This window comes from Microtus oregoni, unplaced genomic scaffold (genome assembly GCF_018167655.1).
Source record: "Microtus oregoni isolate MIOR12 unplaced genomic scaffold, Mior012 000049F_ref0000343, whole genome shotgun sequence".
Classification (NCBI taxonomy): domain Eukaryota; kingdom Metazoa; phylum Chordata; class Mammalia; order Rodentia; family Cricetidae; genus Microtus; species Microtus oregoni.
Genome location: NW_024543223.1, coordinates 7,867,871 through 7,894,459, shown reverse-complemented (window position 1 = coordinate 7,894,459; position 26,589 = coordinate 7,867,871). Strand labels below are relative to the sequence as shown.

Here is a 26,589-nt window from a genome sequence, read left to right as displayed (position 1 = left end):
GGATTCCATCACAATCATCTTCAAAATCGACTAGAACGGCAGGCACCATTCTCCAAACAGCACTGAAACTGGAATTTCACATTTCAAAGGTGACAAAAAGTTATCTTCTTTTATCTTACCCCCAACCATTTCCACACGAGAAACTGACCTTAGCTAAGAAACAGGTAGTGGGCAGAAGCTAGCCTGGAACAGGACACTGCAGTTTGGAGACTAGATGGTTTTAGGTGACTGTGGCAGCACTGGCGGTGGCCTGAGCCACACCACCTTCCATACCCTCATCATCCACCTGGGTCAGATGCTTTTCCAAGGCAATGGAAGTGTGAACAAGAGGCCTTTAACTTCTAATGTGGATTAAACCCCACATTAAAAAAAGACACTTCTGTCTTTGTAACAAAAGTAGCTTGGAACTCTTGACCCTTTCTCCTCTTTTCCTTATTCAAAATCTTGAATCTCTTAACAGCCGGAAATTTCCCATGTTTACAGTTACATTTAACACACTCAAGCCTCAGTACAATGCTCTTCATAGTTCTGGCTTTTGTGGAAAATTAGCTTATTCTGGGCATATAAACATCCTTGTTCTTTTTGTATTGTGCCCCTTGGTGGGGTGGATCCTTCTTAGTTTCTCCTCCTGTTGCTCTGACAAAAGCAACTTCAGCGTGGAAGGCTTTATTCCAGCCCACTGTTCAAGGTAGGGTCCATCGTGGAAGGCATGTCAAGACAGCAAAAGCCTGACTCAGATGATCACACAATGGGGAAGCAGAGGGCAATGAAAGCTAGTGCTCAGCTCGCTCTGTCTCAAACAGTTCACAATCCCCACCTAGGGAAGGGGTCTTGCCTACAGCTATGGTTAACCTGACCTAAATAATTCCCCACGGGTACTCAGACGCTTATCTCCGCGGTGACTTGGAGTGTGGTCAGGTCAGTTGACAACACTATCACAGAGCTCCACACATGTCTAGGAGGGCCTCAGGAACGGTCAGCATGCCTGTGTGAGTGCCACTGGCAGGGCACAAGACTTTCAAGAAAGGTTTATAGAATTGCACCTGCAGCCTCGGTTGTCAGAGACAAGGAAAGGAGCTGGAAATTGCTAGGTTCTAACCATTTGCATTTCCTCAAATCATTGCAGCTTCTGGTTAGCAACCTATAGAGTTAGTACCTGATGCAGGGACACCTTCAGAAGTAAAATGTACACTGCCACCTAGTGTTCACCAGCCAGCTAATAGAGAACTTTATGCCAGTACTATGCAGCAGGACATCTCAGGGCATTCTGAGCACTAAAATGAAATACGTCTAAAAGCATAAAATTGCTTGTTCAGTTTGGGGACTGACTGCTCATCTTCACCTGGGATATGAGTTTCTCTGCTGAGGAATGTGCATAAACTATTTCCATTTTGCACAGATTTTTTTTTTTTAAAGTAGAGTGCCTGGAGTGCAGACACTTGTTTCCTACAGGGAGAGCCCGAGAAAAAGGCTCATGGGGCTGTCACTCCTGTGGCAAATTCTTCATGGCTGGATTCTGATGACTTGGTGAGTTCCATCCACAGTGAATCCACACTGTGGCCAGGGTAGGACCAGATGTCAACACCACAGTGCTCCTGTGTGCTGATGGCTAGAATTGAGGCCAGAAGTCCTTCTGGATGCTCTGGCCAAACGCTTTCTTGGCTTTCCAGCTAAAACAGCAGCCTTTGGCTCCCCTCAGCACTGCTGCATGTCTCACAACAGGACAGACACCGCTCCAGGTGCCGCAGGCATATTCACCGGACACACGGATTCCCTCCCTCCTTTTGGTCATTTGGGTGACTGAGGTCTTTCAGATCTCAGCTCAAGTGTCACTTCTTCAAAGACATGTTTCCTGACAAGGCCAGGGTCTTCCAAACCCTGGAGCTCTATTTTTTGTGGTGCCCCTCCTGTTACAGTGTTGCCTGCTTGTGTGACAAAGAGTAAAATGGCATGGAGTGGAGTATGTCATGTGACAGGCACTTAGTAAAAACGAGCACAGAGAATTCAAGGACTAAATGAGATAAAATAAGCATTAGTACAGTGCACCTCACAGATGACCAAAGGACAACTGTGTGGGGAGACAGAACTGCCGTCTGATGCAGTAAGTCTTTCTCTGTACTGCAAGCTACCAAATAAAGATGGAGAGACTTATTAATTATGAAAATTCAGCCTTAGCTTAGGCTTATTTCTGCCGAGCTCTTATAACTTAAATAACCCATTTCCATTCATCTATGTGCTGTCCCGTGGTTTGCGGCTTTTATCTCTCCCCTTACATGTCCTGCTTCCTCTTCGTCCAGCTGATGACTGCCTTTCTTCTTCCTCGAGTCTTCTCTGTCCCCAGAAGTCCTGCTAACCTCTTCCTACTTAGATATTGGCCATTCAGCTCTTTATTAAACCAATCACAGGGACACAGTATAAAGGAATATTCTACAACAGTCTGACTATAAAGGGGTCCTCAAAATGCCTGTGTAGGAAGCCTGGTCCCCAGCTGGTTAGTACTGGATCATGACTGGATCATCAGTCCACAAACAGCATCAAGGAGCTACTGGCAAGTGGTGCCTGTCTGGAGGAAGCATATCAGAAGACATGTCTTTGAAGGGTGGTAGCTATCCCATTTCTCTCAGTTCTTGGTTGAGATATGAGCAACTTTGCACTGACAAACTCTCTGCCATGACTTTCTGCCTTATAGGCCCACAGTAATAAAGTTAACTGACCATGAACTGAGACCTGGAAACAAAATAAACCATCTCTATGTTTTAAGTTGCTCTCTCAAGTATTTGTCATAGGGATGAAAATCTGACTAACACAATAATTATGGCTCATTTCAAATGCAAAGTAGAGACAAATAAGACAAAAGAGCCAAGAAAACACTCAAAGTTTTATGGTAGAAGTTAAGAAAAAGAAACAAAAGCTGGAATAGTCAGAGGAGGTGAAAATACAGTTGGACTTCTGCATTTACAGTGCATTCTTACAGACAACCACACTGTGAGCACATGGGCTCTTCTCTGTCTGTTCCTTATGCTGCAGCAGAAAGTATTTCAAGAGCACTGACCCTGTGATGGACACCATCAGACATCTGCAGGTGATTCCAGTAAGCACACACAAGCATGCAAACACTCTGCCATTCTGTGAGGGTCTTGAACACCTCTATGATGCAAGATCCAATGCCCCATGGACACCAGGGAAAAAAACCACACTGTTGTAAGACATTTTAGGAGCTAATTTAAAGCATGATGAGACGCTATTTCACACTACTTATAATGGCTATAATGAAAGACTGCCCACACAAGACACTGGTGTGGATGTGGAGCACTGGCAGCCCTCCCCTGTTGTGACGGGTTATGTGAAATTACTTTGCAAACTGTCTGATAGTTGATTTTAAATGTTCCAGTCCACTGCACCATTGGGCTCTGGCTTGGGGGTTTGTTTTAAGGCTAAACATACACCTGCCAGATAAACGATCTAGCAACCTCTCACCTTGCTATTTATGAACATTAGTGTTCATAAAGACTTCAGGGGGGGCGGCGGAAGGCGGCCGGAACACCGGGCCGGGCGGCGGAAGGCGGCCGGAACACCGGGCCGGGCGGCGGAAGGCGGCCGGAGGACGCCCAGCACAGCCGCGGGGACCAACTGGGATAGGCTGGAACCGGCGGGGACCAGAGCGGCAGCAGAGGACACAGGCTGCTGGTGGCGGGAACCATCCCAGCAGCAGAAGCAGGCTGCAGGGACCGCGCGAAACACCAAGAACAGATCGCCCACTACAATTAAACCAAAGAGGTAGGCATTCGATTGGGGAGGTCCCTGGCAGAGGAGGAGCCTGGTCCTATTCTTGAAGACCCTTCTGAGGGGTGAGAGGGATCTTGGCCCCCCCCCAGCAGGAACCAGGAAACAGAGCAAGGGCATTTTGTAAGAGGAGCCCCTGGCCAGCAGGGAAACCTGAACCAGTTTTAACAGACCCCTTAGATAGCATCGATAGGAGGGGATGGGCAGGCGTCAAGGAAAGAATTCACCCAATAATCTGAAAATCAGCATGAAAACACCAGAACCCAATGATCTTACAACAGCTTACAACAGAAGGTCTCCAACACCCTAACACAGAAGAAGTGGAAAAAATTGACTTTTTGAAAGCAGTAGAGTCCCTTAAACAACATGTGAAAAATGCCCTTATAGAAATGGATGAGAAGTATAACCAAAAATTTGAAGAAATGAGTAAATATGTACATAATACCCTGGGAAACCAAGAAAGAACGATCAAACAGGTAATGGAAACAGTTCAAGAATTGAAAACTGAAATGGAAGCAAGGAAGAAAACACAAACTGAGGACCAGCTGGATATGGAAAATCTAGGTCAACGAGCACAGCCTATAGAAACAAGCATAATCAATAGAATACAAGAAATAGAAGAAAGAATCTCAGATTCTGAGGACACCATAGAGAAAATAAACACTCTGATCAAAGAAAACTGCAAAGCCAACAAATTCTCATCACAAAACATTCAGGAATTATGGGACACAATAAAAAGACCAAATATAAGAATAATAGGAATAGAAGAAGGAGAAGAGTCACAGCTCAAAGGCCCAGAAAATATTTTGAACAAAATTATGGAAGAAAACTTTCCCAACTTAAAGAAAGATATTCCTTTGAATATTCAAGAAGCATACAGAACACCAAACAGACTGGATCAAAGGAAAACATCCCCTCGCCATATAATAATCAAAACACAAAATATACAGGTTAAAGAAAGAATACTAAGAGCTGCAAAGGAAAAAGGCTAAGTAACTTATAAAGGTAAACCGATCAGACTTACACCTGATTTCTCTATGGAAACAATGAAAGCCAGAAGGTCCTGGATAGAAGTACTGCAGAAGCTAAGAGACCATGGATGCAAGCCCAGACTACTATACCCAGCCAAGCTTTCGTTCACTATAAATGGAGAAACCAAGACATTCCAGGATGAGAACAAATTTAAGCAATACGTAGCCACGAATCCAGCCCTACAGAAAGTAATAGAAGGAAAACCGCAACCCAAGGAATCCAACATTGCCAACACTGCCTACAATAACTCAGGCATCAAGCGACCCTTCACTAGCACAACTCAAAGAAGGGAGACACACAAATTCTACTTCCAAAAACAACAAGAATATCCGGCATGAACAACCACTGGTCATTAATATCACTTAATATTAATGGTCTCAACTCACCTATAAAAAGGCACAGGCTAAGAGATTGGATACGAAAACAGGATCCAACATTCTGCTGTTTGCAAGAAACACATCTCAACCACAAAGACAGGCATCTACTCAGAGTAAAGGGTTGGGAAAAGGTCTTTCAATCAAATGGTCCTAAGAAAAAAGCAGGTGTGGCCATATTAATTTCTAACAAAACTGACTTCAAACTAAAATCAATCAGAAGAGATCGAGATGGACACTTTATACTCATAACAGGAACAATTTGTCAGGATGATGTCTCAATCATGAATATTTATGCCCCTAATATAAAAGCACCCATGTATGTAAAAGAAATATTACTAAAACTCAAGGCAGATATCAAACCACACACTAGTAGTAGGAGACTTCAATACACCTCTCTCAGCAATGGACAGGTCAATCAGACAGAAACCTAATAGAGAAGTAAGAGAACTACTGGAGGTAATGAAGCAAATGGACTTAACAGACATCTATAGAACATTCCACCCAAATAGGAAAGAATATACCTTCTTCTCTGCAGCCCATGGAACCTTCTCGAAAATTGACCACATACTCGGAAACAAAGGAAACCTCCACAGATACAAAAAAATATCAGTGTCCACCTGCGTCTTATCAGATCACCATGGATTAAAGTTAGAATTCAACAACAATCCTACCTCCAGAAAGCCGACAAACTCATGGAAACTGAACAGTCAACTACTGAACCACACCTGGGTTAAGGAAGAAATCAAGAAGGAAATTAAAGTCTTCCTGGAATTCAATGAAAATAGAGAAACAACATACTCAAACCTATGGGACACTATGAAAGCAGTGCTAAGAGGAAAGTTCATAGCACTAAGTGCCCACTTAAAGAAAACAGAGAAAGCATACATCGGAGACTTAACAGCACACCTGAAAGCTTTAGAAAAAAAAGAAGCAGACACGCCCAGGAGGAGCAGAAGACTGGAAATAATCAAACTGAGGGCGGAAATCAACAAAATAGAAACGCAGAAAACAGTCCAAAGAATCAATGAAACAAAAAGTTGGTTCTTGGAGAAAATCAAAAAGATCGACAAACCCCTATCCAAACTAATTAAACGACAGAAAGAGAACACGCAAATAAATAAGATCAGAAATGAAAAGGGGGACATAACCACAGACACAGAGGAAATTCAGAGACTCATTAGATCTTACTACAAAAGCCTGTATGCCGCAAAACTAGAAAATGCAAAAGAAATGGACATGTTTTTAGATAAGTGCCACATACCAAAGCTAAACCAAAACCAGGTGAACAATCTAAATAGACCTGTTAGTCGCGAAGAACTAGAAACCGTTATCAAAAATCTACCTTCCAAAAAAAGCCCAGGACCAGATGGTTTCAATGCAGAATTCTACCAGAACTTCCAAGAAGACCTAATACCTATACTCCTTAATGTATTTCACAATATAGAAACAGAAGAGTCATTGCCAAATTCCTTTTATGAAGCTACAGTTACCCTGATACCAAAACCACACAAAGACCCAACCAAGAAAGAAAATTACAGGCCTATCTCACTCATGAATATCGACGCAAAAATTCTCAATAAAATACTGGCAAACCGAATCCAAGAACACATTAGAAAAATTATCCATTATGATCAAGTAGGCTTCATCCCAGAGATGCAGGGCTGGTTCAACATACGCAAATCTATCAATGTAATCCAGCATATAAATCAACTGAAAGAAAAAAACCATATGATCATTTCATTAGATGCTGAAAAAGCATTTGACAAAATTCAACACCCCTTTATGATAAAAGTCTTGGAGAGATTAGGGATACAAGGGTCATACCTAAATATAATAAAAGCTATTTACAGTAAGCCGTCAGCTAACATTAAATTAAATGGAGAAAAACTCAAAGCCATCCCACTAAAATCAGGAACACGACAAGGATGTCCACTCTCTCCATACCTCTTCAATATAGTGCTTCAAGTTCTAGCAATAGCAATAAGACAACATAAAGGGATCAAGGGGATTCGTATCGGAAAAGAAGAAGTTAAGCTCTCGTTATTTGCAGATGATATGATAGTATACATAAGCGACCCCAAAAACTCTACCAAAGAACTCCTACAGCTGATAAACACCTTTAGTAATGTGGCAGGATACAAGATCAACTCCAAAAAATCAGTGGCCTTCCTATACACTAAGGATAAGGAAACAGAGAGGGAAATTAGAGAAGCATCACCTTTCACGATAGCCACAAATAGCATAAAATATCTTGGGGTAACTCTGACCAAGGATGTGAAAGATCTATTTGACAAGAACTTTAAGTCTTTGAAGAAAGAAATTGAAGAGGACACCAGAAAATGGAAAGATCTTCCTTGCTCCTGGATTGGGAGGATCAACATAGTAAAAATGGCAATTCTACCAAAAGCAATCTATAGATTCAATGCAATCCCCATCAAGATCCCATCAAAATTCTTCACAGATCTGGAGAAGACAATAATCAACTTTATATGGAAAAACAAAAAACCCAGGATAGCCAAAACAATCTTATACAACAAAGGAGCGTCTGGAGGCATTACCATCCCTGACTTCAAACTCTACTACAGAGCTACAGTATTGAAAACAGCTTGGTATTGGCATAAAAACAGAGAAGTCGACCGATGGAATCGAATAGAAGACCCTGACATTAACCCACAAACCTATGAACACCTGATTTTTGATAAAGGAGCTAAAAGTATACAATGGAAAAAAGAGAGCATCTTCAACAAATTGTGCTGGCAAAACTGGATGTCAACCTGTAGAAGAATGAAAATAGATCCATATCTATCACCATGCACAAAACTCAAGTCCAAATGGATTAAAGACCTCAATATCAGTCTGAACACACTAAACCTGATAGAAGAGAAAGTGGGAAGTACTCTACAACACATGGGCACAGGAGACCACTTCTTACATACAACCCCAGCAGCACAGACATTAAGGACCTCATTGAATAAATGGGACCTCCTGAGACTGAGAAGCTTCTGTAAAGCAAAGGACACTGTCGCTAAGACACAAAGGCAACCCACTAACTGGGAGAAGATCTTCACCAACCCCGCAACTGACAAAGGTCTGATCTCCAAAATATATAAAGAACTCAAGAAACTAGACTGTAAAAGGCTAACCAACCCAATTATAAAATGGGGCATTGAGCTGAACAGAGAATTCTCAACAGAAGAACTTCAAATGGCCAAAAGACACTTAAGGTCATGCTCAACTTCCTTAGCGATCAGGGAAATGCAAATCAAGACAACTTTAAGATACCATCTTACACCTGTCAGAATGGCGAAAATCAAAAACACCAATGATAGCCTTTGTTGGAGAGGTTGTGGAGAAAGGGGTACACTCATCCATTGCTGGTGGGAATGCAAACTTGTGCAACCACTTTGGAAAGCAGTGTGGCGGTTTCTCAGGAAATTTGGGATCAACTTACCCCTGGACCCCGCAATACCACTCTTGGGAATATACCCAAGAGAGGCCTTATCATACAACAAAAGTATATGCTCTACTATGTTCATAGCAGCATTGTTTGTCATAGCCAGAACCTGGAAACAACCTAGATGCCCTTCAATGGAAGAATGGATGAAGAAAGTATGGAATATATACATATTAGAGTATTATTCAGCAGTAAGAAACAAGGACTTCTTGAATTTTGCATACAAATGGATGGAAATAGAAAACACTATCCTGAGTGAGGTAAGCCAGACCCAAAAAGAGGAACATGGGATGTACTCACTCATATTTGGTTTCTAGCCATAAACCAAGGACATTGAGCCTATAATTAGTGATCCTAGAGAAGCTAAATAAGGAGAACCCAAAGAAAAACATATAGGCATCCTCCTGAATATTAACCTTCAGCAAGCGATGAAAGGAGACAGAGACAGAGACCCACATTGGAGCACAGGACTGAATTCTCAAGGTCCAAATCAGGAGCAGAAGGAGAGAGAGCACGAGCAAGGAACTCAGGACCATGAGGGGTGCACCCACACACTGAGACAATGGGGATGTTCTACTGGGAACTCACCAAGACCAGCTGGCCTGGGTCTGGAAAAGCCTGGGATAAAACCGGACTCTCTGAACATAACGGACAATGAGAACTACTGAGAACTCAAGAACAATGGCACTGGGTTTCTGATCCTACTGCACGTACTGGCTTTGTGGGAGTCTAGGCAGTTTGGATGCTCAACTTACTAGACCTGGATGGAGGTGGGGGGTTCCTTGGACTTCCCACAGGACAGGGAACCCTGATTGCTTTTCGGGCTGAGGGGGGGGGACTTAATTAGGGGAGGGGGAGGGAAATGGGAGACGGTGGCTGGGAAGAGACAGAAATCTTTAATAAATAAATAAATTAAAAAAAAAAGACTTCAGGGGGCACTCAGTCATAGCAGCTCCTCCATTTATAATAGCACAGAACTAGAAACATTTCTTATGTAAATGAATAACCAAATTATGATAATTCAGCTCAATGTAATATAAAAATAAAAGAAATAAGAAAATAAATGGGTATTTGGGGTACTAGAAGGTAAGCACATGGGTGTGCTCTGTGTGACTCCATTTATACACAGTTTGAGAGAAGTCACTAGATTTGATGATGAGCAAGTCAGAAAATGAACCTGGGAGAACAGAGATGGCAATGGAGCTTTCTTTGCGGGATCCCAGTGCAACAAATGGTGATGCTGGTGGGCATACATCAGTGCTCTGAAAACACACCAAATCCAGCCCCTCAGGTCCAGTTCTGTAGTTCTGTGCAATCTGGAAGTTAAGAATGTTTTGTTGTTGTTGTTGTTTTTCAAAGGTAATAAACAAATAAGATATGTGTCAGAAAGCATGCCACAAAGTCTGAGGTGCAGCCCTCTTTACACTGATGTTTGGAGTGAAATGAAACAGTATGGGTTAGGGAGGGAGCAAGATAAGTATGTAAGTGGAAGGAAAGAAGAGCGCCAATCCATCAAAACCAATGGGAACCATGTATGTAGCTGGATTTCAGAGGCATTGGAGATGGAAGGACGGGGCTCATGTGGGGCTTTCACCTTCTCTGCTGTGGATGGAAATGAGGAAGAAAGAGCAAAGCAGGAAGGACACAATCCTGCCTGCCAGGGAATTCAAGCTTCAGAGAGGAGTCTACCAGGAGGATATCTCAAGGGGTCGGTCCTAACCACACTATGTAGAAACTGTGAACATCTGCAGCACTCCTAGCCCCATGGCTTGTTCCATCTTTACCTGTTACCATAAATTCTTTGCCAGTCCTCTAGCATGCAGGCTGTAAAAAGGAGAGACAGTTTTCTGTCTTACTCCCTGATGTGCTCTAAGCCTCTAGAATTGCAGAAGGCCCTGGACAGGTGTTCACAGATCCATGTAAGGGTGCTGGTCAGGCTGAGGACACCCCTTCAAGGTCAATGCCAGATGCCCTGTGGCTGTGGGAGGCTGTGCTGTGCACTGCAGGCTGTTTGGCATGCCTTTGCCCCACCCACACCTGCCTGATGCCAGTAGCACTCCTCTTGCTGCTAGGACAAAATCTCTTAAGATGATGCCAAAACCCCTGTGGACAAGAACCAGTGGCTAGCCATGGGCCTTGGGGAGATGAGGGATCATTCATGTATTATTTGACAAACACTAATGGAGTGCAATGTATAGCTGAAGCATTATAAAAATATGAATCCAAAGTTGATAAGGTGTTGGATCTCACAAAATTTACAAAGTAATGACAAAAACCTATTAGCCTATTAAATAGTTATACACTGTGACCCATGTTCAAAGAAAATATACATGTTGGGAAAATAAACAGGAGAGATTTGTCGGGGGTGGTCTTAGAGAGGGCCTCTTAGAAGACACAGTTTAATTAAAGCCTTAGCATGCATGGGCATGGTCTATCCTCCACATGCTATACAGTATAGAAGCTGAGGGCTGAAGCTGAAAGGGGGATATGTGGAAGGAAATAAGAAGTACTTCATCTGGGCATGTCCTGAAGCTAGAAAGAGCCTGGAGCCTTCCAGGAAGGCTGGCAAGGCTGGAGGTTCATAGCAGAAAGGGTCCAGGAGGCTTGGGTTGAGAGGAGAAGGTGCACCAATACCAATGCTGTGGATCTACTCAGATGGCAATGAAAGCAAATGGCTACTGACTAAAAATTCACCACCAGGAGGAATGTGAGCATAAGTACACAAGAGGATGAGTAAAGCCTTCATGAGATATGCTGTAAGCCAGACAGTTCTGTTTCTGTCTCCAGGAAGTGCCAAAAGAAGGAGATTCTCATTAGAAAGAGAAATGGTGAGAAAAGCACAAGCCAGTGACAGACACAAGGGTGAGGGCTGGAACCACGTGGCTTGGTACCTTTTCTCAGTGCAGCGTTTTCGTCTTGCTTCCACTGCATCTGGGTGGCGACTGCAGACCAAGCCTTTTCTCTTCCCAGAATTCTCCTAGTCTGGTCGCCCTGGCTATATATACTTCCTTCCTGGCTACTGGCCAATTAGCACAAGAGCGCTTCCAAACCAGAAAAGCCAGAGTCACAGGCAGGGATGGCCAAACATAGGAAAAAATAGCCTAGGAGAGCCTTAAAAACCTGCCCCTCCCCAGGTTCAGATGACATGGACACATGTGTCCACACCTTTGTTTACAGTACTATCCACATTCAGGCGGCAAGTGTCATCCATTAGTAGAAAATGGTACCGACAAAGAAACACACAGACCGTCAGATATTGTTGCTGACATGTGGCAACTAGTGACTTGGTGCAAGCCTGCCATGGTGGTTTTGCTTGACTCTGCAGAAACTCATTTACCCGTAGCCTAACTGAGTGCTGGGGAGTGTTTATCAACTCAACAGAAGCTGGAGTCATCTGGGAAGAGGGAATGTAACTAATGCCTCTATCAGATTGAAGGGCATTTTCTTCATTAATGATTGATGTGATGTCACCCTGGCAGATGGTGCAAGGTGTATAAGAAAGTGGGATGAGCAAGCCATGGGAAGCAAGGCAGTAAGCAGTGTTCTTCCGTAGCCTATGCATTAGTTCCTGCCTCCTGGTTTCTGCTTAGGGTCCTGGCTTGGCCTCTCTCAATCACATTCTTGATATAGAAGTATAAAATCATATAAACCTTTTCTTTCCCAAGATGCTTTTGGTCATGATGTTATCACTGTAAAAGAAAGCAAACTAGGACACTGACCTTCCCCACTTCAAGTGTGAGTCAGTAAAATGCACAACAGAAAGGAATGCAGCCACCAAAGTCACAGAAATAAGAACCCACTTACCTGTAAGCATTAATATACTCCTTCCTGTGTTCCAGGAGAAAATCTCTCAGCTTCCCAATGTGAGAAATCTACAATGGAAAAGATGGCAACACTTTACATGGACAGGTGCACACTGAGTGGGCATATTTCTCCACACAGTAGAGCTCAGCTGCAGGGAGACTGCACTGTGAACTCAGGAACTTGTTTCTCATTTTGCTGGGAGAGGTGAATGCTAAAACAAAGTCTAGCCATATAGCTCAGGATGGCCTTGATATTGTGGTCCTCCTGCCTCCAAACTCAGAGTACTGGGATGACAAGCATGAGCCACCATAGCCAACTCACAGTTTGGGGTTTAGGATCTCACGGTCACTACTACACTAACTCTATCATACTAACTCTCATGGGCCTTGGGCTCTGGAAATGGCTGCTTCTTCCTAACTGTAGTGACCTATTATGTTAGGCAGACTACACCAGATAGCGCACCTCCTGAGCTCAATAAGGGGGAATTCATTTTTTTTTTTGAGTGTATTGTATGCATCTACATTCACAGACAATCATTTCTTCTTTCAAGTGTTGTAGGGAATGGATTCTGAGGCTGAAGCTGCAGGTATACAAACAAGACTTGTGGGAGCAGTACAAGTAGAGATGACTTGGACAATGATTTAAACCTACAGGGATCCTCACCTTCTTTGTGGGTGCTCCCACAGATGAGCAAGAAGCAATGGGTTGTGAAGATATGGCTGACTTCAAGTTTAATGAAAAGCCTACTCTGGGGCTGCTGGTGTAGCCTAGGCACATGAGCCCTTTCTGGGATCCTCCAAGCCCTGGTTCCATCCCCAGTACCGAGAACTAAACCAACCCTGCTATGGAGCACCTATATGCCAGGGGGTGTTAGTAATTCAGTCAGGTCACAGTCTTTAGGGACAAGTGTTCTGAAAGGAAGAGAAGGATTCGCCAGCAGTGGCCTGCTTCTGTCTGGTGACTACTGCTCACTCAGACCTCCACTCTTGCCTCTGTGCTTCTCCTGACTGATCTGCTGAACTTTCACTTCTCCATAAGATTTTCTGTTAAGACCAGCTCAGGATAATTTTCACTTTGCTGTGCATTTAAAAGGACCTCTGCACACCTCCCAAGCTGTTAAACGCTGACTAAGCTTTTATACGGATGCTTCTCTTTTCAGATTCATCATGGGCTACCCAGGACCCCTACACAGTGTCTTCACAAGCCTATGCACAGGAGACACTGAAGATAATCAGCATTCTCACATGAGACAATAGACCAGGTCTGTCTGGAGAGGTGTGGGAGCTGCTGTGGGATAATGCTCTTGTACTCTGTAAAGATTTGTCACTTATATTCGTTTTATAAAGTGCTAATTGGCCAGTAGCCAGGAAGGAAGTATATATAGCCAGGGCGACCAGACTAGGAGAATTCTGGGAAGAGAAAAGGCTTGGTCTGTAGTCGCCACCCAGATGCAGTGGAAGCAAGATGAAAACGCTGCACTGAGAAAAGGTACCAAGCCACGTGGCTAAACATAGATAAAAATTATGAATTAATTTAAGTTGTAAGAGCTAGTTAAAATAAGCCTGGGCTAATAGGCCAACCAGTTTATAATTAAGATAAGCCTCTGTGTGCTTCTTTGGGACTGAACGACGGCAGGACAGAAACTTCTTTCTACACACAGCTCTGATATGGAACCGGAAAGATTCTCATAAAATGTATAAACTCCAAAGAGAGCCAGACACAGGCCAGACCCAGCTGCTACCTACAGTTAGCTTGTTCTAGCCTGCAATGGAGAAATGGTACTGTAGGTGAATGCAGAAGCAAGAGGGCCCCATGGCTCACAAAAAGGCAAAGACAAAATGTTTCACTTTTAAAAGTCTAACAAAAGGACCCCAACTTCACCTGCTCAACAACAGCAAATTTTCATCCAATGAGTTCATTAAAACAGAGTGAAGTGGTCAGGCAGTGATGGCGCACATCTTTAATCTCAGCACTAGGAAGGCAGAGGCAGGCAAATCTCTGTGAGTTCCAGGACAGCCAGAGCTACACTCAGAAACCCTGTCTCAAAAATTAAAAAAAAAAACAAACAAAAAAAGTGAAGCTTACTCAGGATTAAATGTAATCCTTGCTAAGTTAAAAAGTTACTTGATATCATCAGGAGCCCCTCCCATAAGGTTGCTGGGAGAATTAGTTGTCTTCATGGAAGTGGCTGGGTAGGATGCCCCATGCTCCAGTGGTCAGCCCTCCACCCCTGCACATGAGAACAGCACCAGATTATAAGTTATGAAAAGAAGAGATGAACTTGGGGGAGTATAATGTTTGGGGGCCTAAGGTAAGCTGGAAGGGGCCAATATGATAAAAAATATATGCTGTATACATGCATGAAATTACCAAAGAATTCGTTTAAAATGGTATTAAACTCAACATCAGCATACTATATAAAATATTTAAATGCCAAGAATGAAACACAACAAGGAGACATTAAGATTTCTTTGTGTGCGTGTGCAGGTATGTGTACATGCAATGTGGAGGCTAGAGGCTGGTGTCCAGTGTCTCCCTCAATCACTCCTACACCTTACTTGAAGGCTTTCCATTCAGTGCTTTTTTAATTCTAGGCATTTGAAGGTGAGAGATTTCTGGTTAAAAGAATGACTAGTAAGAGATACCTAGAGCAACAACTAGGACCCAACAGTCTCTAGCTACTGCATCTAAGTACTTGCAGTGTTCGTTTATGTTCTACTAAATGCTGTAAGAGCCCATTAAAAACCACCAGAATAAAGCCTGACTCAAAACCTCCTCCGGGAGAGATAGAATCTCAAAGCTCTGCATGCACTAGCTTGTGATGCTGCTGCAAACCTCCCAGGAGAAAGGAACTATCATGTGCCCATTCTACCAGGGAGACGACTGAGTCAGAGAGAGATTCTTCCTGGCTCAGAGACACAAGGGGGTTGAACTCTGTATGGAAGCCAGGCAGTCTAAGTACCATGCCTTATTTCTCCAATACCTGACTCACAAGGAGGACGAGGAGGAACTGGAGGCCATATGAGCTGGCAGTTCCCTTCTGGTGTGTCCATTCCTCCACATACTACACAGTCATAACAACCCATGAACTACCAGACACCTGCATGCTTGGTAAGAAACACTGCTGAGCAGCTCAAATATGCTATGATCTGCACCCCTACAGCATTTGTATAATTTGGATATCATCCACTACTCCAATTACTAAATGTGTAAACAGGCCCTACACAAGGTCACAAGGCCAGGGAGCAACAGAACTAGAAGAGATCAAAAATCAGACACAAAGGCAATGTTTATTCTGTACTGAACTTGAGTTTTCATGTGGGAATGCTTGTATTTGTTGATTTAAAAAACTTCATTTAAAAAATTTTAAGATTTATTATTGCTTGCACATATGTGCTAAGATATATGTGCCATTGTGCACGTGTGGATGTCAGAAGACAACTTGGTTGTGTTCCAGAGATCAAATTCAAGCCATCATGCTTGGGCAGCAAGAGTTGGGCTGAGTCATCTTATCTATCCTAAAACATCTTTTTAAAGTCAAAATCTTAACTTTAAATGTTTGTATATAGCTAGACTTGCAACAGATGTCTTCACAGACCCAAGGTTTTTCCTTTGAAATCAGCTGCTGTTCCATGTTTTGCAACCCAGGAAGCTCAGAATTGGTAAGGCTTGTCAGGGTGTTAGGAGGAAGGTCCACACACAACAGGATGGTCAGAAACACTTTTGGGAATGATGGTGGCCATTTATTTTAATCCTCGATCACCAAGCTACCTCAAACACAATTTACACTTCAAGGATGCACGTGCACTTAAGCCGATCCACGTCCACAACGAGGAGAAGCTCCAGGCAAGAACTGTATGGAGTGTGAAAAGGGGATCACAGAGGAAAGTAGAATAAGCAGTGGGGAGGTCACCCCCTGTTCTTGACTGCTTGACTAGTTGTGGGGTAGTAGGAGGGAGGTCACCCCCGTTCTTGCCTGCTTGACTAGTTGTGGGTTCTGCAGGACCACCAGCAACTGCACAAGACACTTCTCTGATGAGGTCTGAGAGCTGCACTATTATGGGTAGAGAGATGTGAATTTAGACGTCAGTTTGATACTATATACAATTAGCAGAATAAAGTAGTAGGTTCATGTAGTGACATTTTAATTGTATTTTAATAAATAAAGACTGCCTGAAGATCTGAGAGCAAAACAGTGCCACTGGTCAGCCTTACAGACAAGGTTATGGTAACACACACCTTTAATCCTAGCAGCCACACCAGTTGCCATAGAAGTCGGGTGGTGTATGCCTTTAATCCCAGCCCTAGAGAGGAATATAAGACAGGGTTGAGGGAGACAGCTATCAGACACAATCTCATTCTACGATTACCTAGAGACAGGATCGCCATTTCAATCTGAGGTCGAGGTAAGAGCAAGTGGCTAGCTGTTTGTTTTTTAGATCTTCAGGTTGAACCCCAATTTCTGACCCTGAGTTTTTAATAACTGTGCTTTAGGTTCACTCTTGGGGCCTCTGTGCTCACCAACCCTAAGTTCTGGGCTAAAATTATAGTACTGGCATGTTTCCTCCTGTGGAGAGGGTCTTAACTCTACTGCTTTAAATAAAGCAGCTGCTTAAACCCTCCCCATAACTTTTGTGCCACCACTGCACTGGTGGTCACAAGAGGCCATGCTGGCCATTATTATAGTTCACAGTATGCAAGTACCTCCTAATAAGAGCCAGTCAGCTGGGAGGACGCTTCCTGTTAGCACCAGCTTGATTTCTCCATGTTCTGTGACAAAAGTCTATGGTGTCTCGGCATTAGGATTTTACCGTCAAGTTTGGGTGGACAGCCAGGATTTGTGGCAATAACCCATACTGTTTAGGGGAAATACCCCACTCATGACACTGGTTGCCTGCCAAGTTTCTAATCCTGGACTTCTGTTTGACTTATTCCTGTTTGTAAGGCTCTATTCATGGGCAGCTTCCAACAGTGTCTTCTGCTAGTTCCAGGCCAGGTTAAGCACCCTTGGGGCAAGCATAGATAGGCCACAACTTGTTTTGAATTGCTTTCATGTCTATTACTAGTCCACAGTAGTTTCATTTTCTTTCTTCATTTTTGAGACGAGGTTTCACTGTGGGTAAGAATTCCTGGAAAGAAGCTGTCGGCAGAGGCTGACTGGAACTTCAGAGATATGCAAAGGCTGAAACATTGCGAGTCCAGCGTCCTCCAAATAACCATTTCTTATAGGCTACTTATGTGTCAGACCTAACATCCTATGACTAACAGATAGGAATCCTTTGGAACATATGAATAGACCCCTAGTTTCCACCAATCAAAGGGCTAAGAGTGCTGTCAGAGAGCATGTTCAGTCTATACCTGAGATTTCTTCACTTTGCCATAGTTGGCCTTTCTGGTGCTTCCACTAATGTGTGTGAAATGTCTTGCTTTATGACTTCTTTGTTCTGCTACTATAAAAAACTTCATGAAACTGCTTCTCTGTTGGAACAAGGGATTGGGGTGATCTGAATCTTTCATCCCCTCTGAGAAGAGAGCCTGCTTTTCAATAAACAGCTCTGTGCACCTCTGGCCTGGGACTGAGGACAGACTCACTCACAGAAATCTGCCTGTCTTTGCCTCCTAAATGCTAGCATTAGTTAAGAGGTGTGGCCACCACTCCCAGCTCATCAATTTGGTCCTTCACACTGATTTTCTTTTTCTTCTTCTCTTGTTTACACCTTTAAAAGTTTAATAACAGAAATACAATGCTCTAGGGTGAGTCCGAATAGAAGAAGCACTCTGTACCCTCAGGAAAGCAAGCTTCCACTGTGTTAACTGGTCCAGGACTGCACTACAAAATGTCACATAAACAGTCCTCTTGCTGCTTAAATGTCTCACTGGTTAATCCCAGACAATCCTCAGTCCCTGGTAGATAATCTCACATGCTTCCATTTCACTATGGCTCTTGGTTTCTCATATTTGCAATACTAAACTAAAATATATACACAAGTCGTCCAAAGTTATTTTCTGTAGAGCTTGATCAAAATATGATTTGTGGGAGATATTTTAAGAATATTTTATCACATTTCTGCTGAATGGGGGGGGGGAGGAATAAAAACTCACCTCCACAAGGATGAAATCCTAACTCAGAGCTGCACACTTTCCCCATTAGATGGCAGCACTAGCCTTAAAGCAGAGGCAGGGCACTACAGGTGGTCACCCGACAGTCCCACCGTTTCCTCCATCCTCACCCCCACCCCAAGGGCTTTTCAACTTTTCTTGTTCTTTCACTTAGTTTGGAATCAAAGGATTCTTCTAAGTTAACTGTTCTGCACACACTGATTGAAAGGACACCATTTCACACCTACATGTGTACTTCAGATGAGTTTGGGAAGTTTTCACAATGAGGCACTGGGCAGAATGGACACAAAAAGAGCTTAGGGGAACATGGCTGCCATTGTGGAGACCGGACCAGCTTTGTTTAGTGTGTCACCTACAGAAGAGTTTGGCTACCTGCTACTTCCTGAGTGCTTTGTAAATTACTCAAAGCAAGATAAATGAAAACAAAAGCACTGAGGAAATGGTAGGATTCCTGAGAATGGCCATGCAATCAGTGCAGGACACTGGTGCCTCTTGCTGATCACAGCAGCGGCAGACTCCCCAGCCCAGGATGACAGGAACTCTGTTCTGCTGGCACTCACAGGCTACCAACAAAGACTCCATGGACTTCAGAACACTAAGTACCGATTTGCATAATTTGCCTCTGAAAGCACAGAACTAACGTGCCTTGGTGTACTTGGACCCAGCTGAAGCCCCCTTGGAAGATGTCTGAATTAGGTCCCAGGAGAGAAGCTTCCATCTCTACAGAGAGCCTGGCTCAACCCTGCCTGTCCACTGTGCTCAGTCAGACAGCAGGCTCCTTAGGACTAGTCTAGGTAAGGTTCTTTCTTCCAGGAACTGTTGAGTAAGCAACTGCTATAGTCTCAGGCTTCCTCCTTCCCCTTTTCCCTACCACAGAATGCTGGCCCTCACTGCAGGCAGTCTGGAGGGAAGGCAATCCCCACAGCAGGGGCTCTCAACCTGTGGTTCAAGACCCCTCTGGGGTCAAATAACTTTTTCACAGAGGTCACCTAAAACCAATAGAAAACACAGGCATTTACATTATAATTCAGATCAGTAGCAAAATTAAAACACAGGTATTTACATTATAATTTAGATCAGTAACAAAATTACAATTAGGAATGAAAATAAGTTTTGGTCGGGGGTCACAACAGGAGGAACTGTATTAAAGGGTTGTTGCACTAAGAAGCCTGAGAATCACTGTTCTGCTGGGGAGCTCCTTTCCAGCCCCCACAAGTCCCTCCTGAAATTCAGCCTCCCAGGTTACTTCTGAGATCTGCTCTCCGCCTGCACTGAACTGCAATCTGCTTCTTATGTTCAGCCCTCGGCAGGGTCCTTGGCATTTTGGGTATACTTATTCCAACATAGGCTTATTCACAAGCTCATAAAACACACACCCAGGCCCATCTCCTTCTGAGTTCCAGTTGTCTTCTGGACACTCCACTAGTGCATCAAAGGAAGTGTGTCCTGGAAGGCACTAGGGCAACCACTCCACTCTACTCTGGCTCACGGATCACCACCAGTTGTCCCCATGATCCCAAAGACTTGATATCCTCTCTCACTCTCTGTTTCCAAGTCAGAAAATCACAGGCCTCCATTATGCTCACAAATAAACCATACCTGTGAGTTCTGTCTGCCACTTGCCCTGCTAAGCATCTGCTCTAGGAGCTGGCCCCATTGCTCACTCCCTTCCTACACCTCAGTGCTCATCCCTCAGCAGGCTCCTTCTCATGCTCTCATCTTTGCCACCACCAGCTACCCAAAGCAGCTGGGTCCACAGGACTCCACCTGTGGTATTGTGGCTCTCATCCCTGTTACTGCATAAAGCCTTCCCAAGGCTAGCTGGCTGCATCTGGTCCTCATCAATGGTGTATGTAGGGTGCTGTCAGTCTGCAAACTTCGCTTTTTTTTCCCAAACAGCAGCTCCCAGGATTTAATCCATCTTCTAAGAGACAGACAGGAACCATGTGTAGCAGAAATCACTTTTTCTAGTCTCACCTTTGTATTCTAACTTCCCAGAGTCTTGAATAGCAGAGAGTAGGACTGGCTGGATAGTGAACAAGGCTTAGTGGCACTGTGGGGTGAGCACAGTGACCTAGAGCTTAGGGCACTGGCAGCTAACTTAACCTGCAAACTAGAGCTTCCTTCCTGATAGTAAGCTCCTATCCCCGAAACAGAACAAACAGCTCTCAGAAAACAAAAACGCTGCCTTCTTAGTGCCAATACAAAGCAAAAGGACTCACTGCTGGACTGCAGAGGTTGAGCAGCCCCACAGCAGCAATGAAGCTGAAGCAGTGCCTGCTTTACAGCAAGCCTGGACTCAACCTGAAGAACAAGCAAACCATAGATTACTCTTCCTCCCCACTCCTTCAGGGCCCCACTTTCTTCCTATGCTACCTGAACAACCTTGCCTTTCCCCTCCATCCTCCCAGAACCCCACATTGCATCTCTGTGGTGATGGTTAGTGTAGTAGTCCCTGTCCTGCAAAGCTTGGACACTGCTACTTTACTAGACCTTTCTCTTTGCTTAGCAGAAACTGCATAAAGAAGAGACTTACTGCCCCTGCCTGGATTCTCTGACCTAGAAGACTCTAGAAGACATCTAATTGTGAAGGACAGCACATGGGAAGCCCACTGCCTCTTGAGAATTCATTCCACTTCAAACAGTAAACAATTATTTTTCCCCTGAATGAAGTTCAATGAGTTAGGAGCACAGCTCAGCAGCAGACACTTCTCTAGCACACGAGGTCCCTCTCTCAGTGCTCAGGGCTGGCTGGAAGAAACCTTCAAGTGTTGCATTCCCTATCCACAGAGGTTTCCCTTTCCCTAGGCTAAACATTCCCAGAATTCTCATGAATTTTCTACCCGAAATAATATCTGTGGCTTCTAGACACACTTATCACCTTAAATATATCAGGTCATGGGCCTCACAAGTCAACATGATGCCCAGAACAGACTGGAAGCCTTGTGTTGGCAGGAGCCACTGCCTCCCATGTCTGGACTTAGTATTCTTACTGATGTCACTTCAGAATGCCCACTCTTGAGTCACTGAGTCAGGCTGGCTTTACATCAACTTGGGGAAGATGATTCCCAATAGTGCTGTTGATGAATTATGTCTTCATTTTGTCTATGCTTTTCCTGGTCTCTTGTCATTTGTAATTCTGATCATTTTGTCACTGAAAACAACTATAATCAAAAAGCATCAATGTTTTAACTGTATTTCAATTTTAAAAATCAACAAAGAACCTGGGAGCTCAGCAAGGTGGCACATGCTGGTTCGGGCACTCCAGAGACTGAGGTGGAGGAAGGAGATTTAGCTCAGAGTACCCACCTGCAGAGTAAGTGCAAGGCCCTGAGTTCAGTGCCCAGGATCAGGGTAAGGAGAAAGATGACTGCCAAAAACCACACTCACAGACACACAGATACACACACACACACACACACACACACACGCCAGATCATATTGGCTTCGCCTGCCATTCATGAAGAGCTGGCCTCCGCTCTCCTTCAGCAGGACACTGGGCAACAGGAGACTGAGCTATAGACTAATAATCAGGATCAGTCAGCCCCCAGCCTCTTGGCATTGCTTGTGGAGTCACCTTCATCACACTAACTCAGATAAACTAGGATTTCCAGCACCCAAAGAAACGAAACACTCATCTTCATTAAAACGTTTGTTTGGTTCAGCAGCATTAGCGTGAATGACTGTTTTGGTTTGGTCTGTCTGTTCAGGGAAAACAATGGCCTCCTATAATTCCACTAAACAGAGTGCAAGGGGACCAGAACACATAACTGCAATGACACGAACTTCAGAACAGCTCAACTCTCTAACCAAAGGCACAGAATGTGTTTTTTTCAGGTATGGCTCAGAGGTCATGGCTGGTGGCCTTGGGAGTCATGATGAAGTTAGCTGTGTACATCCGTGCTAGAGATACAAGTGGTGAGGTGAGATATTCTTCCTGGATGAGCCCCTGGGAAACCAAACCAATGAGAGGAGTGGGGATTCCCCAACCCTATGCCCCCCTTGTCCAAGGTCCCCCACACCAAGTAGAAAACAGGCTTTTGCCAGGCAAATTTCTGTGGGCTTACCCACCAACCAGCCTGTCCTGCTTGTGCCCAGTGCATTATCCTCTCTCACTGCTTTCTTTCCCCACCATAGCCCCACCCTGACTCAGCACACACTTTCCCGGGTCCAGTGTTCATACTGCCCAAAAGCGCAGCCTGTACCTGCCCTGCTCCCTGGAAAGCAGAACTTGTGATGAGTGCTCAGTGCAGGCAGAGAGCAGGATGCACCTCAGGGTGCAGAGTGACTGAGCCACTTCTGACCTCAGGGCCACTGTTGTGCCGAAACCCTCAACTGCATGCCGCAAGGTCCTCCCAGCTGAGACGTTCCAGAACCATGCGGGTGTCTGACCATCCAAAAGCTACTGTGCCCAAAGGTGGGCAGTCTCCTCGGCCTGGCTCCACTAGAGCATGATGCCAAGGCCGCGGACACGGCAGTAATCTCAGTAGCTATCTAACAAACTACATGAACTCAACAACAGAACTTCCAAGGCCTAGGCTTCAGAAATTTAAAATATTTTTCAGGAAGGTGTAAGGAAAGTAGACAATAAAAAGAATCACCCTGACAAGTTGTAAAAGGTACAGATTTGGGCAGATTCTACATGTTTCTGGTGAATGTGCAACAGAAATGACACCGCAAGGTAAGTTTTGGAGCTTCTACAAAGGAGATGAGCCACGGATCTAGCTTAGGGTCTCGGTGAACTGCCCTGGTCTGAGTCTACACAACAGCCTGCATTCTACCTCCCTTTGTCTTAACATTCCATAGTTGTGGCAGGAGGGTGACAGGAAGACGAGGCCAACCAAAATCTCAACTCTGTGCATAGAGTGTTCTTGTATCATAAAAAGCAACTGGAGAACAATGGAACTTGAGTTTCATTTTCCAGGAGGGATTCTACTTTTAATTTTTTTATTGGCCTTACAAAAAGAATTACAAACATCTAACACATAGTTTCTGACCTTTTTATGGGACATAGGTGCCTGAGACTCTGATCTAAGAAATAACACATTCTCTTTAGACACAAACCTTTCTACTACCATTCTGAGCTTTACGGGCTCTTTGCTTGCTAAGAACTCAGGTCAAGGAACTCTGCTAACACACACACACACACACACACACACACACACACACACACCCTAGTGTAAGTAAGCACCCTGCACACAGAACAAGTTTCTAGTTAGGCACTTGAGATGGTCACTGGCCCTGGATGACTGGCGAGTCTGGCTGTAGGTAACACTAACCAGTTGTGATAAGGAGATCAGTGGGGCGTCAGGGGATAGGGGAAAGACTGCTCATGAGAGATAACCACAGATCTGCCTTACAAGTGGTGGAGAGGGAGGAATGGAAGAAAGCTTCAAAGATTTTTTTTTTAACTATAAGCTGTAATAGATACATGGTATTCACTGTGCATTAGGTACTAGGTTAGACTTCCGGACTGATTATCAAATTATTTCTCAGCGCAAATAAGGAAACCTGTCAAGTTCATACAGCTAATGAATGGAAAGCCAGGCTCCAAACTCCAGAATGAGCTTCTTGCTGTTTTGAATTATTATTCATGAACCTCCAGACCTGAGCTCCCTGGAGCAAACCTGAGCCCAAGAAATAAGGCAGAGAGAAGCTGTCATGACACCTTCTACTACTGCCCCTGCACCAAGCTCATGAAAATAACCCACTAATTTTATTTATCAATTTCTTCAAAAGCAGTTGCTAATATTTTTTTCCATCCATAGTAGAGAATACTTAGCAGACAAACATAATGATATACATCACAGCACAGCCCACACCCCAAAGTGTCCATTCCCTTTTGTGGTGAAGAATTATAAAGCTCAGAAGAACCATGTCTTGCTCATCTTGAATTCTGAAGATCCAGCATAGGTTCCAGCTCAACAAATGTTGAAAACATTCAACAAATCAAAGAGTGATATATTTTATCAAGAATGTATCATTTTATAAAAGTATTAAGGGATAGCTATACCTAAAAATTGGCAGTTACAAAATACAAAGGGGTTTTTTAAATACAGCTTTTTCATGGTTGCTGTAAACATATTAGCATGAATCAGAGGCATACAACTTCAGAGACAAGTTGCAATATACAGTTCATACTTATCCTCAGGATAGAATGGAACCTGCAGCAATAGAATGGGTCTATCCAGTCCATGAAGTCCCCGAAACTACAGAACACTGTCCCCCGCCCCCTGAATCACAGCAATACAGCAATAGGGGAGGAACTGTGTATGAAGACTCAAATGCTCTCCATCTCATTCTCTTAGAATCCTAGCCACAGTTTACATGCTAGGAACAACATAAAAAACTCAATTCTTTGTGAGCCAAGAACAAGCATCAGACCAATTCTCTAGCCTTCTAGCCACAGTAGCAACTACAAGTTTGTTTCATCCACTAGGTGGCGCTCTCTACCATAAGAGTCCTCTGAGAGAGGCACAGTACATCAAAGTGACAGCAGCCTAGTCCTAAGATGATTTGTCTCTTGAGGATACACATTTGGTTTAAGTTTCCACTGCAAAGTTAAAGTTCTCAAGATAGGTCATGCAGATCAATTGCTCCTGTAATCCGAAACTCAAAAGAGCAAATAATATCTAAACAAGGGGAGGGGGTGGCCTGAGCTTATGAGGGTCTCTAAAAGCCAGGAGACAGTCTGCCTGGCTACCTCTAATCTCACCATCAAAACTGTTACCTTGTTCAGTTTCTGCTTCCCATCAGCAAGGGACCAGCAAAAGCGACTTTGAGCACTACAGAGGGAAGACAGGCACTGTCTCTGCTGCCTGATAGATGCCAATCATTCACACTCACCAGAAAACACTGCTCTGATAACAGGACTCTGCTCTGCACTAGCCTACTGCTTCTTTAGCAAAATGTAAGCAAAGGAATGAGCAGGCACTCCTATTGGGAAGCTGGAGGAAGGGTCTGTAACAAGATCCACAGCCTGGCCTCCACAGTCCTCATTCAGCTGAGTGAATGGGGAGAAAATGCCGAGCATGCTGGCCTCTGCCAGCAACACGGATGCCGGCATTCCAAGAAAATCCAGGGCCTTGCCTAATCATCCTCGGTCCTCAAAAAAAGTATAGATTCCGTTCCCTCATTATGGTCTCTCTCTCTCTCACACACACACGGCAGAAAGAACCGTTTCAAGAGATAAGTTACAAAAGGTTCTAATACATTTGCTTTGAAAAAGTGAAAATAAGTAACTACAGCAAACTGACAACTGTTTAATTTTACAAAGTAAGGGCTTGCCTGATAAAAATGAATTTACTTAAAGTTCAAACAGAACGAAATACTTGGTTCCTAAAATAGCATTCTATAATGGAGTAGAACAGCTAGGAAAAGAAGGATAATATAATAGACCTTAAATATGAGACTCAAATTCCATACTTTTAAGAATTATTTTACTGGGACAAAAGTACTTAAAAGTCTTGACTTAAATTATATAGTCAAAGCTCATGTTTGAAAGCTTTCGCAGTAAACTGAGTAAGTACAAGTTTGCACTTTCTGGAGCATTTTTCCAGATGACTAATGACAAATATACACATTTCTTTTCTTATCAAAATAACAAAGTATTTTGCTTTAAAATTCCTTCTCAATTTGTTAGCTATAAAACTTATCAGAACCTATCACCAAGTGCTCCCAACAACAAGCACACACAAACAAATTTTTAAGGATCCCGCAGTCCCGTTTCCGAGAAAGGAGGGTCAAACGTTTGTTAAGACCTTCAACCAGCTCTCATCAGAGGTTACCCTCATCACTATTTCAACCCCTGGGCAACAACTGGCAAGCCACAGGTGGCAGTCTTTGGAGTTACCCCAGGGGAACTGAAGTTGCTTCCCCAGCGTGAGAGCACACGCAGGGGACAGAAGCACTGACGGACTACTACGTTAAGCTCACAAGAAATTTGGGATCTGAAACAAATTTCAAACATTAAATTCTATTTTTATCTATATCCTATATTGCAGTGAATTTCAATAACTA

The 26,589-nt window shown here is 43.8% G+C and overlaps 1 protein-coding gene across 3 annotated transcripts in view; it reads right to left on the bottom strand.

Moving 5' to 3' along the window:
• The window catches only part of Stx18 (syntaxin 18), a 116,883-nt gene that overhangs the window by 46,036 nt on the left and 44,258 nt on the right, over positions 1-26,589 (bottom strand). For 2 of the 3 annotated variants that reach the window (XM_041636323.1, XM_041636325.1), the window contains exon 2: positions 12,451-12,518. The exons of the other annotated variant lie outside the window; for it this stretch is intronic. In XM_041636323.1, coding sequence (XP_041492257.1) covers positions 12,451-12,518 — 68 coding nt within the window. The remainder of the gene's footprint in view (positions 1-12,450; positions 12,519-26,589) is intronic. 3 annotated transcript variants of the gene reach the window in all.